This window comes from Dromiciops gliroides, chromosome 2, assembly GCF_019393635.1.
Source record: "Dromiciops gliroides isolate mDroGli1 chromosome 2, mDroGli1.pri, whole genome shotgun sequence".
Lineage (NCBI taxonomy): Eukaryota > Metazoa > Chordata > Mammalia > Microbiotheria > Microbiotheriidae > Dromiciops > Dromiciops gliroides.
The window spans coordinates 72,916,923-72,935,810 of record NC_057862.1 but is presented as its reverse complement, the minus strand read 5'-3'; the positions used below and the strand labels follow the sequence as shown (position 1 = coordinate 72,935,810).

General features: G+C 43.6%; 1 protein-coding gene across 2 annotated transcripts in view; it reads left to right on the top strand.

Moving 5' to 3' along the window:
* Positions 1–18,888, top strand: part of OGDHL (oxoglutarate dehydrogenase L) — a 71,938-nt gene that overhangs the window by 25,922 nt on the left and 27,128 nt on the right. For both annotated transcript variants that reach the window (XM_043988088.1, XM_043988089.1), the window contains exons 3-10: positions 2,046–2,241; positions 6,222–6,407; positions 9,392–9,494; positions 10,580–10,695; positions 11,198–11,352; positions 12,974–13,120; positions 17,791–17,881; positions 18,497–18,676. In XM_043988088.1, coding sequence (XP_043844023.1) covers positions 2,047–2,241; positions 6,222–6,407; positions 9,392–9,494; positions 10,580–10,695; positions 11,198–11,352; positions 12,974–13,120; positions 17,791–17,881; positions 18,497–18,676 — 1,173 coding nt within the window. In that variant the 5' untranslated portion in view covers position 2,046. The remainder of the gene's footprint in view (positions 1–2,045; positions 2,242–6,221; positions 6,408–9,391; positions 9,495–10,579; positions 10,696–11,197; positions 11,353–12,973; positions 13,121–17,790; positions 17,882–18,496; positions 18,677–18,888) is intronic.

The window sequence follows — 18,888 nt, the reverse complement described above, 5'->3', positions numbered from 1 at the left end:
ACTTGTTGAGAGTCTTATTGTAGTAGTCTTTAAAAAAAATTTTTTTCAATTAACAAGATTTTGGGTTGTTTTCTGCCTCCCGCCTCCATCCTGCCCAATGATGAAAAGGGGGTTTCTTTTTCAAATAGAATTTATTCAAGGTGATTTCAGAGGTCCCTTCTACAGCTAAGTGGCACAGTGGATAGAGAACTGGGTCTGGAGACAGGAAGACTCATCTTCCTGAGTTCAAATCTGACACTTACTAGCTGTGTGACCCTAGGCAAGTCACTTAACCCTGTTTGCCTCAGTTTTCTCATCTGTAAAGTGAGCTTTAGAAGGAAATGGCAAACCACTCCAGTATCTTCACCCAAATGGGGTCATAGAGAATCAGACATGACTGAAAAGGCTTAACAATTAAAACTTGGAAGTTCTTTGACTTTGAAATTCTTGGAAGTGTCAGCTCTTATTCTTATTACCAGCATGCTTTTTGGTTTGACCTATCTTTTTCATTCTAACTTGTATTCGTGTACATGTCCTATCACCCTATTAAACTTAAATTACTAATCAGGAATTGTCAATTTTCATCCCTAGGGCCTAGCCCAGCGCCTGTAACACAGGAGAACTGATGAATGGATGAAGTGAAATAGCATATGAAAGAGCTATGAAAACTATGAATAAAGAGCCTTGAAAATATAAGAGAATTACCCCCCTCCTCCCAAATGGAATGAATAAGACCATACATGAGTGGTTCAGATAGCCAATGTCCTAGCAGTTCAAGGAAAGAAAGATTGACATGGAATCATAGAGTGGAGAAGACAGGACTTTAGGTAGACTTTGGAAGATGGGTAGGATTTAAACAGGGGGAGAGGAAGAGAACACAAGCTATGGTTGGGAGCAATATAGATCACTTCATCAACCAAACACCTGCTATGGAAATAGGACTGGTCAGTTTTCTTTGGGAGATAGTCTACTCAGTATGGCAGGAATGGAATTCTTTTTTTAAAGATAATCCGGCCAAGCTCTGCAGTATTGGTTTTGGTATCAGGGGAGAGAAGGCTTCTGTCTCCAATAAGGACAGAACAAGAGGGAATAATAATAGACTCACACCACATCATGATGGATTTTGTCCAGATGTATGGGGAAGTATTTTATGGTGGCTCAGAGAGTCATCGATTCAGAGCTGGATGGAGATCGCAGACACTAGAAGAGATTCCAGGGGGATTTCACACGTTGTTGTCATCTCATAGCCCTTAAAAATGTAAGAGAGAATCTTGACTGTCTGAGGTGGTTTGAAGTGTGTCTGAAGGAAGATGGATGAGATGAGATTTCAGAAGTCCCTTGTGTTTCCCAAAAGTCTAGAATACCAACAACTTGAAATCATTTTTGCAAAGCTCTTAGAACTGTGCTAAGAGGAGGCGCAGAGTAGGTGCTGTGTAAATGTGATCTACTGTCCCCTCATTAGGTGCTAGGGAAGATCCAAAGAGAGATGAGACAGCGTCTGAGCCCATGATAATTAGAGCTGCTGTTTGTAGCTTGCCTATGACCCCTTCTGTTCATATGACCACCCTGGGCAAGATACTTCACCTCCCTAGGCCTCAGTGGCCTTGGTTGTTAAATGAAAGGATTGGCCTCAGTGCCCTCTGATCTAGATCTCTGTGGTGCTTTGTTCTGTCATACAAATATCTGTATGGCCTGACTAACTGTGGGGATCCCCCCGGGCTCTGCTCTAGGCTCTTTTCTCTTTTTGTTCTAAGCCATCATCCCACTGGGTGATCTCAGCAGCTCCCCTGGGTGAAATGATTTCTATGGAGGTAGCTCACAGATCCTGCCCTGGTCTTTGCCCTACACCACAGTCCTACAAATCCAGCTGCCTATTAGACGTCCAGACAGACATCCCAAATTCCACAAACATGTCCAGAACAGATTATCTCTACCTCACCCCCACTCTCCTTCAGAACTTCCCTGTTACTAGGGGGTTTTTTTGGGTGGGGCAATGGGGGTTAAGTGACTTGCCCAGGGCCGGGCTGTAGGGCAGCTGAAATCTTACAGTTTTTTTCTGTTGCCAGGATGAATCAGCTAAAGGTCCTGGCTGCCAGGTTTCGACCTTGGGCCTCTCAGCTTCTGTCGAAGCTCAATGGCCCACTGCCGAGTCAGCGAGCTATGTCCTCTGGGCCACCTGAGGCCTTCCTGAGCAGTGCCAACAGCAGCTATGTGGAGGAGATGTACTTTGCGTGGCTAGAAAACCCACAGAAGGTGCATAAGGTTGGTGAACCCCCAAGCCTCCGGAAAGGCAGCACGCTGTCTTCCCTTTCCACTCCAGGGGAGGTGTTGGGATTCAAGGGGAAGCGGGACTGGGTGGTGGTGGCCTTTGTGTGCCTGTGTATGTGCCTCTCTTCTCTTTTTTTTTTTTTTTTGCGGGGCCGTGAGGGTTAAGTGACTTGCCCTGGGTCACACAGCTAGTAAGTGTCAAGTGTCTGAGACCGGATTTGAACTCAGGTCCTCCTGAATCTAGGGCTGGTGCTTTATCCACTGCGCCACCTAGCTGCCCCCTGTGCCTTTCTTAAAGAATCATGCCATGACGGTGCTTGTGGGAGGCCTGGATTCTAGTCTATTTCTGCCAGGGACTTACTGTGTGACTTTGGGTGATTTACTTACTTTCTCTGGATGTTGTTTGGCTCTATTTGTGAAGAAGGCCGTTGTATCCCAAACCTACAAACTCTGTCTAGTTTAGGGCAACAAGGGATTTGTTAAAGGGTTTTCTGAGAGCCTGTCCTTTGCACAGGCAGAGTAAGTATTTGAACCAGATAATGATTGAAGGGAAGCCTCCCTAACCCAGAATATTTCCCTCCCTCAGTTACAGGCCTAAAATTCTTATCATTAGAGTTTTAATTAATCACATATCCCACCTGTACCACTTATGAGCTATGTGACCTGGGGTGTCTCCTCACCTCTCTTGGTCTCCTTATCCGTAGAACTTGGGGGGGGTAGATTATGTGACCTTTCATGCCTCCTTCAGTGCCAGATCCTATGAGCCTGATGGTGGCCTCCTGATGTTTGGGGGGGGGGGGGCAAGAATTCTTCACCAAATTGAAGTCAGCTTTGATTTATGAAAGTGGCTGGTTGACAACCCTCCTAATCTGGGATCCCCACTGATGGATAGACCTGAAAGGTCATGAGTGTCAATGTCAGATTTTCCATTTCCATTTTATTCCATCCCACCAACATGCCTGAATTTGGAAGCCGAGGGAGGACTCCAGCTGAGATCTCAAATAAAGATGCTGGGGGAGGGTACTTTTTAAAATTGTGGAGCAAAAGCCATTTAATAAGTGTTTGTTGAATGATTAAAAAAGCCCAATATACAAAATGACATTCCAAAAAAAGTAGCCGTCATGGTGATCTATTTTTTTCTAAATCCCCAAACATTAAAGCCTATAAGACAAATCAAGGTGAGTAAATATGATCTTAGGAAGAAGAAACATCATTCATTAGCTCTATATCATTATCAATTCCTCCCATCATCTCTAGGATGGAATGATAGCATCGGTTGTACTTCTCATGTTATAATTGAAGCTATGACTCAGAGGAAAATGCCATTCAGAGGAAATAGTAGTGGCAGTTAGCAAGTTGGAAGGTACTGGGAGGTAGAGTAGGGGACTTATTTAGATTGTGTTTCAGGTGTGTGTGTGTGAGAGAGAGAGAGAGACAGAGAGAGAGGGAAAGAGAGAGAGAGAGAGAAAGGGAGGGAGAGGGAGAGAGAAAAGAGACAGAGACAGAGACAGAGGAGACAGAGACAAACAGACACAGAGAGATGTCACCCAGCAGACATTAGGAAGGTCTAGACTGAGATCTCTTCCTGTTCTTGTTTTTTTTGCCCTTCCCCACATGTGGATCTTGTGTCCCCCGTGCCTGGAATACACTCCCTCGTCACCTCCATTCTTAGATTCCCTAGTTTCCTTCAAAACTTGGCTCAGATGCCATCTCCTACCTAAGGCCTTTGCTGACCACTCTGGATGTTAGTGCCCCCTCGCAAGGTGCCTCATAGAGATTTTCCCCTTGTCTAGTATATGATGATAGATGTAACATGTCTCTCCCTACAGAACATGTGCTTCCAGAGGACTTGCACAGTTTTATTTTTGTCTTTGTATACTTAGTGCCTAGCACAGGGCCTGGAACAGAGTAGGTCCTTTAATTAAGTGCTTATTGACTGGTTGCTTGCTCTTAGCTAATGCTAAGCTGGGCCAGATCAAGGAATAAGGAGGGGATGTCCTTTTTTTCTGTGGAAGAAGTATTGGGCTTATTCTCCTTGGCTGCCGAGCTAAGAACCACAGGTGGAAGTTACAGAAAGGTTGATTTTGCCTCATTACTTTTTGGCAGCTTGCAGTATTTTCTCCTTGACCTGAGAGCTCTGGAATTTGGCTATAATATTCCTAGGAGTTTTCCTTTTGGGATCTCTTTCTGGAGGTGATTGGTGGATTCGTTCAATTTCTATTTTAGCTGCTGCTTCTAGAATTTTTCAGGGCAAATTTTCCCTGAGAATATCTTGGAAGATGATGTCTAAGCTCTTTCCTTGATTTGCCTCATTACTAAGGAAGAACATCCTCACAGTTACAGGTGTCATCCTCCATGGGGTTGGGGAATGCCTTGCACTGGGGTTTTAAAGCAGAGGAGAGATGACAGCTTGTGAGGGTCCCCTTCTTATGGATGGCATTCACACTTCAGGCAAGGGTTGGGCTGGATGATCTTTGAGGTTGTTGATACAGTGGAGGGGAGGCTGGTTCGAACCCCACGTCTGACCCTCACTATTTGTGGGCTCTTGGGCCGGTCCCTGGAGGGGCAAGGTCCCTTCTAGCTCTATTTATGAATGCCAAGATTCTCTGAGTTGGGGGAAATGACTTGAGTGAGGCTGGAGGTCTGGAGAGAAGAGGCTTTAGGAAATAGTGATCAGGGAAAGACTGAAATGGGGTCCGATGTCTGGAAAATGTGAGAGTGACTTCCATCCGCTACATGCTGTGCCTCCAAGGGCACAAAGTGAGTGTGTCTGCATCAATTTATGCCTTCCCCAGCAGGCTGGTCGGGCAGCACTTGAGGGAGCTCAGCGGGCTGGATGAGTAGAGTCCAGGGAGCGCTGCAAAGATCAGCAGGGAGAAAAGTGAATAAACACATTTGCAAAGGCTTGGGCATTTTAGCCAGTGGGAAGGTGAGAATCTTAAATGAAATAACAGAAGGAAAGCACTTTGCAAACCTTAAAGCACCAGTTGAGCACCAGTTAAGGTTGGCCACACTACTCTCCATCAGACTCTCCATTCATTCACTTAATCATTGACTCAATCAACAAACATTTATCAAATGTCTTTTCTATGCAGAGCACCATACCCAAGATATTGAGGAAGTTACAAATTTTAGTAGAGTAACATTCCTTCTCTCATGGAGGTTAGGCTGGTAGGGAAATAAGACATATAAACAGATGACCATCTACACAATATTGCATAATTAATATGTATACGGGTGTCCCAAAAGTCTTAGTGCATCTCTAAGCTCTTAAAGTTTAAGCTGATAAAACTTAAAGCTGCACCAAGACCTTTTGGACATCCTGTATATATTAATTGTGTAGTACTGTGTGTCTTACTAGGTCGGTATTATGTATAGGTTTATAATATACATGCATTTATAGCATATGCAGATATTTATTTTATATATAAGCACACTTATGCACACATATGTGTATGCATATACATAATAAATATACACAATAAAGATATGTGTGTATAAAACACATACACACCATACACAATCAATATAAATCTGTGTGTGTGTGTGTGTAAACTTTAATAGCTGAAAACTGCACTAAGATTTTTGGGACATGAGGTATATTGAAGTAGTTTTTAAAAGTGTTATATGAGGTTTAAGGGGGAAGGTGGCCAGGGAAATCAGAGAAGGCTTTTTGGAGAAAGCAGCCTTTGAGTTGGGCTGTCAATGTCCAGGGTCATGGACTTGCCAATCCTCGTTGGGTTTGGAATTTATGTTTTTGCTACCAGCTGCTATTGAGGCTTCTGTGCTAACCCCAAGCCCTGGAGCTTCTTCCAGGTGGGTGTTCCCTACCTTCTTAAGTGCTCTTTAGGACCCTCACCTTAGCTTTAAGGGGCTGCCATGTGCTATTCAGTATTACTGTTGATATTAATAAAGGTGTCATCATCATAGCATGTCATCTCCTGTCTACCCCATTTCCCCATTTCTACCCCTAGTCCTGGGATACCTTTTTTCGGACCGCCAGCATGGGAGTAACCAAAGATCATACCCACGGAGGACTTCCATGTGTTATTCACACGGCTGCTCTCCAAGAGGGCCCCGGACGCATCCAGAACAAGGCCAAGACCGAGAAGCTTGTGGCGGATCACTTGGCTGTACAATCTCTGATCCGGGCCTATCAGGTAAGAGTATCTTACCTTTGGGAGAGGAGAAGGGGAGGAGAGTCATTGGTCACATGGGGGGATACAGAGCCTCCACCTTAAGAGAAATTGGGAAGGGGGAGAAAAGCTCAAGCCCAACTTAGACATCCCCCACTGCCTGGGAGCTAGCGATTGCCATCTTCTGTTGGGGCAGTGTAGTGCACTAGGAAGGGCTCTGCAGGCAGAAGACCTGGGTTTCAGTCCTAGCTTCTGCACTTAATAGCTGTGTGACTGTGGATGCCTTACACTCTTTGAGCTGCTGTTTCCTTATCTCTAAAATATGGATCAAAACATCTGGGGGAAGCTAGGTGGCACAGTGGATAAAGCACCAGTTCTGGATCCAGGAGGAGCTGAGTTCAAAATCCGGCCTCAGACACTTGACACTTACTAGCTGTGTGACCCTGGGCAAGTCACTTAGCCCTCATTGCCCCACCAAACAAAAAAAAAAACCAAACCCACACATCTGTACTGCCTACAAATATCCAAGGAGAGTCTTATGTAAGCAGTGAATCTGTTATTGCAGCATCATCACTAGTGCCTGTGAGTAGATGTAATTTTGGGTTAGAATCTGAACTTTAGAGCCAGGAGGGAAATTTTGGGGGTCAGCTGATCTCCCACCCTTTCATTTTACAGATGAAGAAAATGGGGTCCACAGAAGGAATGTGACTCCCCCAAGGTCCCACCACCACCAATTGCAGAGCTGGGCCTAAAACTTATCTTTTGATGCCCAAGTCTAGCACCCTTTCTACTATACCATACACTGCCCACCATACTACATTGCCTTGGTTTGCATTTCTGAAACCCAGACCAACTCCTGGTGAGAAGAGACAGTCTAGAAGTCCTCTGGTTGGTGGAGGAAGCCATCTCGGAATTAAATTCTTGTAGTCTATAACCCTTCCTTCAGAATTGACAATATTGAGAGCCCTTCTTTGTAGGAAGGAAAACAATTCTGCTGTGACTAGCTCTGTTGCTCCTTGCAAAGTTGTGTGCAAATTGGATTTTTGTGAATAAAATAGTGTAAATGCATTGGGGTGGGGAGAACTAGCATTTTTAAAAGGAGCCCTATAGTCATTCCTTCTTTGTAAAATAGAATCCTTTTGGTAAGTCTCCTAATTTATCTGGGGTTTTCGAATTGTGGAGTCTCTGGGTGAAGGGAACCTCATCTAGATTAAGGTCCCAGATAATTTCTTGCATTCTTGGTCTTGACCAAACATGGCTAATTGCAAAGATTCTTTCTAGGGTTGACTGGATAATGAGCTTAATCATATTTGAACTTTGTAATAATTAGAACAGTCAAGATTACATCATTTCATCATGGAAACCTGTCCCTTGGAGGGGATTCTTAGACAAAATGCATGTAGGAGGAAGAGTGGTGATTTGGGGTAGGGAGAGGAAGGGTGATGATTAGGTGATGCAAAAATCACCATCACATCATCCAATTAGCAAATAAAAATTGGTAAGGAGAGTTTCTCTAATTGTTGGTTCCCAGGCGGTGTTTTCATGTCTTAGTTTGACTCAACAAGCATTTATTAAAATGTTGACTACGTTCCAGGCCTTATGTTCGGTGCTAGGATACTTAAGATAAAAACCTCAGAACAGTCCCTGTCCTCAAAGAGTTTACATTTTATTGAGGGAATCAAAGGGTACATAGATATGCAAGTATACTCTCATTTGAGGAAAGAGAGAGTACTTCCTGTTGGAGTGGCCCCAGTATTGAGTCTTCAAGGAAGCTAAGACGTCTTAGGGGCAGAGGTAAGGAAGAAGTGTATACCAGACAGCTATGATACAGTGGCAAAAGTTTGGGATTTGCAGTCACAGGATCTGGGCTCAAATCTTTTCCCTCCTACAAGTCAAGTTACCTATTTGGGCCTCAGTTTTCTCATCTGTAAAATGAGGAAAGATGACTCTAAGATTCCTCCCAGCTATAAATCTATGATCTCACTAACCAAGCATGGGGATGAAGTAGGCAGCCTTTCTGAAGGAACTGAGATAGGCAATGAAATGATGTTTGGGGAACAGCCTGGCCAATTTGGCTGGAATGTAGAGTGTGCGTGTGTGTGTGTGTGTGTGTGTGTGTATGTGTGTGTGTGTGTGTGTGTGTGTGTGTGTGTGTGGTGGAGTGTGATAGGGAATAAATCTAGAAAGGGAGATTGGAGATAGATACCGAAAGGTTTTAATCACCAGGCTAAGGAGTTTGTGTTTCATCCTGGGACTCAGAGACACACGAGCTAGCCACTGCTGAATTTTGAGGAGGGCATGATGCAGTCAGCTCTGTGCTTTAGGGAGATTATTTTGACAGCTGTGTGGAGGAATTGGTTTTAATTTTTTTGGCTAATGCCTTGATATTTCTTCATTCAAGGGTCATCAACTTCTAGACATAATCATTCTAATGCTCCACATAAGTAAAAAGCAACTTAATTTAATTGTAGTTATGCTTATATTTCCCTTTTAAAAAACAATCTAAAATATTACATATATGTGTATACATACATATTCACATGTATATATGTATATAAATATACACATACATGGTTATATATTTCATTTGCTGGTATATGATAGAATCACATTATCTGGGTATTTGAAACCTGTTAATAAGATTAAGTTACAGGGTAGGGTTTTGGAGTAGTGGTAATGTTTATCATATATATTCATACATATACATATACACACATATATACATACATACACACATATATGTGTGTGTGTATATATATATATTTTTTTTTTAAGTCATTTGAAGCTGATTTTGTGGGGGGCTGCTGCTTGGTGGGAAATATGAGACCTCAATAGGCATTTCTGGGATCACTGGCTCTAGGTATTTCTGTCATCATGCCCATGTGAATAAATAACATCACCTCTCTATTGGGTGTTAGGTAGAGGGAATTCTGTGCCCTGTGTTTTTAGAGGCGCTAGACTTTCTGGCTGTTTCCCCCCTGCTCACTTCCAACCTTCTCCCCCAACAGATCCGGGGCCACCATGTGGCCCAACTGGATCCCCTTGGAATTCTGGATGCTGACCTGGATTCATTTGTACCCTCGGATTTAATCACCACCATTGATAAGCTGGGTGAGAAGCAGTAGCCACTTCCTGAAAGGAGGGCTTAGGCACCAGTGGGGTTAGTGTGCCCTGGGCCAGGGGGTGGCCTTCATCAGCCTGTGGAAGTGTTCATCCCTTTCTTGCTGTCATTGTCAGTTAACCAACTAGCATGTATCAAGTGCCTTCTATTTCCCAGGCTCTGTGCTAAGCTCTGGGATTGCTGAGAAAACATATTTCTTGCTCTGAAGGAGCTCACAGCCTATTGGGGGGGACAACATGTAAATAACTCTGAGCAAGCAAGATAAACAGGGTAAATTGGAGATAATTACCCGAGGGAAGGTACTAGCATGGAGGGAGATCAGGAATGGCATCCTGCAGGAGGTGGGATTTCAGCTACTAATGTCAGTCACTCAGAAGCTAAAAAAGAATGGGCATTCAAACCCTGCCCCTATCCTAAGCCTCCTGCTCACATCACAGACATTGCATCTGGGAAGGGGGTGAATTAATGTCTAAATCTCCCACCAGTCCCCCTCTAGTCACTGTCTTCTAGAAATACCATGCAGAGGTAGGGTCTTCTTTAATCCAACAGGACACTGGTAGCTCAGCATAATATCTACACATAGTGAAAATCAAAAGGATTCTATGTTCTAGCGTGGACCTTTTTGACTCTTGCACTATCATAATATGATCCCTTCTCTCAAGGTCTTTCTCTTCAGCGCCTCTCCATCTTCCATCTCTTTTGCTCATACAGTGTTCCTGAGAGGATGGGGCAGAGACAAATCCATGCATCTTACAAAAGGAGAAAATAATACCAGAGAAGCTAAGGGATCTGCCCCCATATAATCAAGGACTTTAGCCCCAGGACTATTGGTATTCTCCTTAGACCTAACTTTGTTCTCTTAAAGGGACTTGGGCATCTTTATCTAGTTCATGCTATGGTGGTTGAGAGCTGCTCTGATTGGATATTGTTAGCATACCATCATATACTCTAGACAGAACATCATTGCTTCCTCTTCCTCGCCATTCATTGTCATTTCAGTGTGGTCCCTCACCACACCAATCCCTTTGATGAGTCTCTGATGTTTTTTTTCTTTTGTATGATCTCATGCCATCAGCCTTCTATAATCTTCATGAATCTGACTTGGACAAGGTTTTCCATTTGCCCACGACCACCTTCATTGGGGGCACAGAGAGCACCCTGTCTCTGAGGGAGATTATCAAACGCTTGGAGGTGAGCATATCATACCATCACATCACAAGGTCTCAACCCTGAAGAATATGTTGATTTTAGCTTCCAGAAAGACAGTGAGAGGGAGATACCCTAAGGGCTTTGATATGTGAAGGGAAAAGGCATGATTTAGGTTTTGTTTATTTTTTTTTAAAGGAAGGATAAGCCTCAGAGGAAGTGGGGTGGTTTGAATCTCTCCTAAAAGGATGGTCTATGAGGCTTATTCCTTCTCTACTTCAAGGCCAAGTGGTTAGATAGCTCCCAGGGCATTAATTAGCAAGTAATTTCCTGTCTCAAAGTCCAAAGTGAAATTGACAGAAAAATGAAATTCCAACAGCATCTTTTTGAGAATGCGTCAATCAGCTGTGGCTTAGCAGGGTTCTATCCCAGCCTCCCGAAGGCTTGTTCCCATATTTCCCTCTCCCCTTGGTTCTCTGGATGAAAAGAATGAGGTTGTGGTTTGCTAGACTTGTGGAGTTCCCCAGGCCCTTCTCTTCCTCTCCAGAACACTTACTGCCAGCACATCGGCCTGGAGTTCATGTTCATTAATGATGTGGAACAGTGCCAATGGATCCGGCAGAAGTTTGAGACTCCTGGAGTGATGAAATGCACCAATGAGGAGAAGAGGACGTTGCTGGCGCGGCTGGTGCGGTCCACGAGGTGTGGTTCCAGGGGTTGGAGGGGACCCTGGGAACATTTAAACCTCCTGCCTCCTGGGATCATTCTGGGTTTGGCACTCTCAGTGAGGGGAGTCTCTGAGCACTATCCTGTCCACTAGTGGTCTTCAGAGGGAAGACCTGTGCTTCCCAGTTGGTAGCCCAATAATGAATGGGCTAAAAGCAACAGTCAGAACAGTATTATACTCCTGACTTGAGAGAAGGCCCTGCAGAAATTCCACTGGGACAGACCCTTATTTGACACCTTGGAAAAGCATTATTTATACCTCATGTCATTTCTGAACTGAGCTGTGTGGATAGGTTCACAGAGAAGTCTTGAGATGAGCATTTGGGATTGTAAATAAGGCAAGAGTGTTAGAAAGCTGAGTATTGGGTATTGAGACAGTTTGCCCCACATTAGATCCTAAGTGGCAGAAACATGGGCCCAGACCAGACCCCTTTTCTCCAAGGGAGTATCAGACAGTACCCCCATCATTATTTTTCAAATGAATTTTAACTGAGCAGAGGTGACTAGATCAAGTATACCTGATGCTGCCAAGTGGGATGCTGGGGGAAAGGTTGGCGTGTTTTTGGTGGCACTTGGATTTGAGGGTACTAGTGAGACCGTTGGGTAGAATCACAAATTCCCCTTCCTCTTTGGCAGGCCCAGTCCCAGCATGCCCACCCTCTGGGTTGTGTTTAGGGGCTAAGGCTGGTGACATTCTGATGCTACTAAAGGGCAAAACCTACAGCCCTTCATCACACTCTAGGTTCTCAGTGCTGTTTTTACTGAGGGTCCTGCTTACTGCTGGCACCCTCTCCTTGGAGAGAGAATGTGGCGCTGACTATTCCAAACCTTTGCTCCTCCTACCTCTTGGACCAAAACAAATGAGTTAGGTGGCCACTGGCTTCTCCCATATCTCCTGAGATGAGGCAGATTGACCTTGGATCTTGGATTCATTGGCCTATCGGGCTGGTGCCTGAGCTAATTTTTTTTTGTTTTATTTATTTATTTAGAATTTTTATTTTCCCAAATTACATGTAAAAACAAATTTTGACATCAAATTTTTAAAACTTTGTGTTCCAAATTCTCTTTCTCCTTCCCCCCCACCAAGAACTCAAGCAATTTAATATAAGCTATACATGAATAGTCATGCACAACATTTCCACATTAGCTGGGTTGTGAAAGAAAACAGACAAAAACAAAACTTCAGATAAAGGAACTAACACAAAAATTATGTTTCAATCTGTATGAGCTAATTAAAAAACCCCAATATTTTGCTGTCTTTTTTTCAGTATAATTGATTTACTTTGTAGTCCTATGCATTTTATTTTATACATTTAAAAACTATTCTGGGAATGGGTCCATAAATTTTATCAGATGGTCAGCAGAGTTCATGAACAAAAAATGTTAAGACCCCTCCCTGGTTTAGTGTAAGACTCTCTCTTTCCCCAAGAGGAATATAAGCGACATTCAACTTAAATCTGACATTTTGTCAAAAGATCTGCTTCTCCTTGGCGCAGTTGAATGTTGGTTGGGTCCCCTCCTGTAGACTCCCATGACTGTGTCTGCCAGCCCCTCTTTGATAGATCCTGACCCTCCTCTTCCCCCCTCCCTATGGCAGATTTGAGGATTTCCTGGCCCGGAAGTGGTCCTCAGAGAAGCGATTTGGCTTGGAAGGTTGCGAGGTCATGATTCCTGCCCTCAAGACGATCATCGACAAGTCAAGCGAGATGGGGATTGAGAACGTGATTCTGGGAATGCCACACAGGTGGGAGCTGGGTGGAAAAGGAATTGTTTCTGGGAATGACTGGGCTTAAGGGGCTGGTAAGACTCTTTGCTAGGACTTGAGTCCCCTTTCTCTCAGGCAGAGCCAGTTACAGCATATCTAGTTCTTGGATTGTGCCTAGGGTCTATGGTTAGTGCCATTGGCTAGTGTCAAGATGCCATGGGCAAAAGCTTATCTCTTCTATGCCCTCTGGGTCCTGGCGCAGATCCTTTTACTATTCTGGGATAAAGAATGAGCTCAGTCTTGCAAATAGTTGCCTTCCCACCCCAAATTAACCACTCAGAATTGCCCTGTATTTACAAAATGTCCCTTGCCACACCCTGGGCCCTGCCTAGCTTTCATTTGGGGTTTTTGGTAAAGAGAAGACAATATTACAGATTACTTACTGTTGGGGAGAATGAGGAGAGGTACAGAGGTTGGTGGGGGTAAATTGAAAATTCTTGTCATACTCATATCCTTAGGACTTTAGAGGTTCCTTTCTCTCTTTCATCTGTCCATCCATCCATTTGTCCCTATGTCTATCCATTCACTCATCCGTCATCATCAACAAAGAAGATGTCTAGCCGCTCAGTCAGAGGGACTTCAGAATCATCTAGTCTTACTCTCACCCATCATATGAATACTTTTAACAACATCTCCAACCAGAGGTCAGATGACTTCTGCTCCTGTGAACTCCAGTGATGGAGAATTTGCTATCTCACAACGAAGACTGTTTCACTGATGGAGAACTCACTGTCTCACAAGGAATCAATTCCATGTGGAGGCGTTGTTAAGAAATTGGTGTGAGGGGCAGCTAGATGGCGCAGTGGATAGAGCACCGGCCCTGGAGTCAGGAGGACCTGAGTTCAAATCCGGCCTCAGACACTTAATACTTAACTAGCTGTGTGACCCTGGGCAAGTCACTTAACCCCAATTGCCTCACTAAAAAAAAAAAGAAAAAGAAAAAGAAATTGGTGTGATAGTGGAAAAGAGTGCTAGATTAGGATTCAAAAAACATGGGTTTAAATCCAGGCTCTGCTCGTTAGTAGATATGTGAGAGGCAGAATGGAATACTGGATGGGCAGCCAGACTTGAAGCCAGAAAGACCTGCGCTCAAAGTTCTGCCTCTCAAATATATACTAGTTGTGTGACCTTGGATGAGTTACATAACCTCTCTGGGGCCTTGGTTTCTTTATCCGTAGACTGGACTAGATAACATCAAGGTCGCTTCAAACTCTCAATCTCTATTCCTTTGGTCCTTAGAGTGGGCCAAAATACCCTGCTCTAATTTCTACCTGTTGGTCCTAGTTTTCCTTTAGAACCACCCCTACAAGTACATTCTCTTTCCATGGACAGCAGTTCAAATATTTGAAGATCTTTGCCTTTCCTAACCTTCCCTTCTCCAAGTTATAAACATTCCTAGTTTTTTTCCACAACTTATCCTTATAGGAAATGGTTTTAAGTCCCTGATTATTTTGTTCTTTTTTTTATGAGCTCTAGATTTTCAATGCCTGCCCCGAAACGTGGGGTTCAGAATAGAAAACAAAGATCATGAAAAAATCTGACCAGGGCAAAGCCCAGAAGGACCATTACCTCCTGTATTCTGGATGCCATTTATCTACTGGTAGAGATGGGGCATAGGGACTGGCTGGGTTGATTTCACTGTTACACAGAACCCCCAGGTGAGAAAACTCACCCTATTAGGGCAGATCAAGCACTGCAGCTCATAGTGTTACAGAACTGCCTAGAGCAGTGGCATCAAGCTGTGAGATTTAAAATTGGATATTAGATCATAAATCTCCCCTACTTAACCTTTCCCTTAATTTATCTCCCAAACTAGTAAATGGAAGCAGCTTTTGGTTTTCTAGATAGACCTTTTTATTTATAGTTATGATAGTCACAAGGTGATGTTGATTAGAAGGATAGGAAAGTAGAAACACAATACAAATCGTCTTAAGTCTAAGCTTAGTCTATATTCCTTATAAAAACTCACCAAACCGACAAGGCCACCTTTGGAGAGAGAGTCTGTGCCGCGCCGTCAGGAGTCCCGCCAAGCAGGCAAAAGGCCTCCTCCCGTTCTCTCCACCCCGGAAGTCAAAAAACCCGGCAGGCAGTCTGACATGCGCAGCAGGCGGACTGTACCCGGCAGGCAGTCTGACATGCGCAGCAGGCGGACTGTTCATCTCCTCCCCAAAAGGGTGGTCCTTGAAAACCTGGCGTCTTTCAGTTATCCTAACCGACTGTTAAAAACTTTCATATTTTACCACAAAACTTAAATAGAAAGAGATGCCTGCTTTTGTTGTTCATATAATGACTTTTTTTGTTGTTCACTTGTTTTCAATTGTGTCTGACTCTTTGTGACCCCATTTGGGGGGTTTCTTGGCAAAGATCCTAGAGTGGTTTGCTGTTTCCTTCTTCAGCTCATTTTACAGATGAGGAAACTGAAGCAAACAGGGTTAAGTGACTTACCCAGGGTCACCCTGATAGGTGTCTGAGGCCAGATTTGAAATCAGGAAGATGAGTCTTCCTGACTCCAGCCCTGCACTTTATCTACTGTGCCATGTAACTGTCATATTGACTTAGAAAACCACAAATTAACATTACCTATGTTTTAGTGTATTTTTATTTATTTTGCTAAACATGTTGTATTTTTAAATTACATTTTAATCTGGTTCAAGTGCATTCAGAAGTTTTGTGGGCAGCAAGTTAGACTCCCCTGGCTAGAGAAGTCAAATGACTTGGCCAGGGTCCCACAGGCAGGACTTGTGTCCAGCTCTTTCTGGCTTTCAAGGCTGGTTCTCTTGCAGCTACATCAAGCTGCCTCTCACATATCTATTAAGACTTCCTAAAATTTCATTAGCTTTCTAGCTGCCACAGTCCTGTTGATTCACATTGTATTTAGAGTATACTAACACCCCTAGGTCTTTTTCTTATGAATCTCCCTCAAGTTCCAGCTTCTTTATCTTCTCCAATACATTTGATTTTATTTTACCATTCCCTTAAATTCAGAACTTTACACTTACCCTTATTCAGTTTCATCTTTATTTATTTATTTATTTTTGGTGGTGCAATGAGGGTTAAGTGACTTGCCCAGGGTCACTGTCAAGTGTCTGAGGCTGGATTTGAACTCAGGTCCTCCTAAATCCAGGGCCGGTGCTTTATCTACCGCGCCACCTAGCTGCCCCTTCATTTATCTTTGGTTTCCATTTTTTAACCCTTTCTGCTGTATCTTTTTCAGTCATTCTCCTCAAACACAGGAGCTAAAATGGGAATTGAACAGCTTGGTTTCTCCCTGTCATCAATCATCATTATTTCATCTACCCAACACCTACCCCTTTCTTCCTTGTTCTTCTGGCACCAAGACAGTGGAAAAGAAAATGTTCTTTTTATTTATTTCTGTTGGCATCTTTCAAAAGCCTTAGCTCATTCTGGGATTTAACCTTCTTGACCCTGTTTTTACAGGAATATGCCACTCAGAAAGAAAATATAAAATATTCATCCTTTGTTTACATGTCTTTGCTCCTGTTTTAAAATCAGTCAGTCAATCAAGGAGAAGACATCCAGACCCCACCATGTGTCGGGCACATTGCTCAGCACTGAGACTTTAAACAAAGTCACATTAGTATTTCCTGACATGTCCCCACTCCCGTTTTTATAAGCTCATAGATTTAGAGCTGGGAGGTACCTCAGAGATCATATATTTCAGGGGTTCTTTACCTGGGGTCTACAGATCCTCGAGTCTTTGGTGGATGGACTTTATTGTCCTTCAATTATATAGGCAACAAATATTATTCTGAGCAGCCGTTTGTAGGTTTCACCAGAGTACCAATAATTATAGCTAGCATTGTGAGCTTCTTCGTTAGATTGGGAGCTCTTTGAGGGCAGGAACCACAGCATTTTTTTTTTTTTTGCCTTTCTTTGTATCCCCAATGATTAGTAATAATTCCTAATAAATGTTTGGTGACTTGAGGTAGCCCTTCAAGGTTTGAATACATATATACATATATATATATATATATATATATATATATATATATATATATATATATACACACACACACAATACATTCATTTATTTATTTATTCTTTTATTCATTATTTATCTATTTGTTTTGTATATGTGTTATCTCATTTAGTCCTCCCAACAATCTTGTGAGATAGGTGCTATTAACCCCATTTTACAAATAAGGAAACGAGGCTAACTGAGGACTTGCCCAGGGTCACACAGCTAGTAAGAGTACGAAAGCAGTATTTGAACTCAAGTCTTCCTGACTCCAAGTCCACTGATCTTGGCACAGCGTAGGTCCTATGTCACTGCCTGGTGCATAGCCGGCACTTAATGAAAGCTAATTGACAGACTGTACCATCTAGCTGCCGAAGGGGTTCCATGACACAAAAAAAGTTAAGAACCCAGTATCCAGTCCAATGTCTTCTTTTTCCAGATGAGGAAACTGAGGTTGAGAAATAAAATGACTTGCCCAGGACAACACTGGTAAAGAAAGGCAGATTCAGGATTTGAACCCAGGTCCTCTGACTTAGAAATTCAGGGTTCTTTCCACCATGCTATTTGTCATCACATTGGGATTTTGTTCTGAGAGCCTACCATCCCTCTTGAGCCGACTTCCCTTTTACAGCATCAGATTGTTTCCCACAATAGAATCTTCTGTTCCTAGGGGCCGCCTCAATGTCTTGGCCAATGTGATCCGCAAAGAACTCGAGCAGATTTTCTGTCAGTTTGACCCCAAGTTGGAGGCGGCAGATGAGGTTGGTGTTGATGGGGGCATGGGGTAAGGGAGAGACAGATGCTTTGCTCTCTGACTCTTTTCCCAGGCCTTTCTCTGGTGGTAGAGGGTGGGCAGGATTCGGGGAAGGTTAGGATGGGGGAGTATTTTCAGCATAAGGGCTACTCCCCCGACCCCAAAGTTTGGGAAGCTTCCAAACAAAAATCTGCTTAATAAAGTAGTGGGAAACTGTTTAGAGGCATTCCCCTTGTGGTCCTTGTCACCTGGATCAGTGCTCTCTGGGCATCATGTACAGACAGACCAAGGAACCCTGCCTCAGGAAGCTGTCTAAGATGTCTAAGGGACATCTTCAACAGGGAAAGGTTTATAGGTGAGGCTTCATAAATCTGCCGATGATACTAGATGTAGATCTACTTCTTTGGTATTGTTCTAGCTTTAGCCTACATGGGAATGGTGAGTGGTGGGACACCAGGTTTCCTTTGGGAAAAGCATAGTAGCAAGAAATGGTGTTCCCAATAGGGACAGTAAGATTGTGGAGGCTCAAGAGTAAAAGTGACCCAGCACATGGCTTTTCTCTTTGTGATGGGTCCTATATATCTACCGGGGTGGGCTCACTGCTTTGTACTTTGCTTTCCAGGGCTCAGGGGATGTCAAGTATCACTTAGGCATGTATCACGAGAGGATCAACCGAGTTACAAACAGGAACATCACGCTGTCTTTGGTGGCCAACCCTTCCCATCTGGAGGCCGTGAACCCTGTGGTGCAGGGGAAGACAAAAGCTGAACAATTCTATCGGGGAGATACGGAGGGCAAGAAGGTAAGCCAGAGATTGGGGGAGCCCTATTTCCTGGATTGTGGAGGGGGAGGAGAAGAAGGGGCAGGAGGAAGGAAGTAAGTTTGGATGGGGAAGATGGAACTTCAGCCCCTGGGATCCCTCTCATTCCCATCCCTCTCCCCAGTCTGATGAGGATAGATGCTTAAGATATACATCAAACAGCAGGAGATGTCTGCAGCTGAAACAGCTGTCAA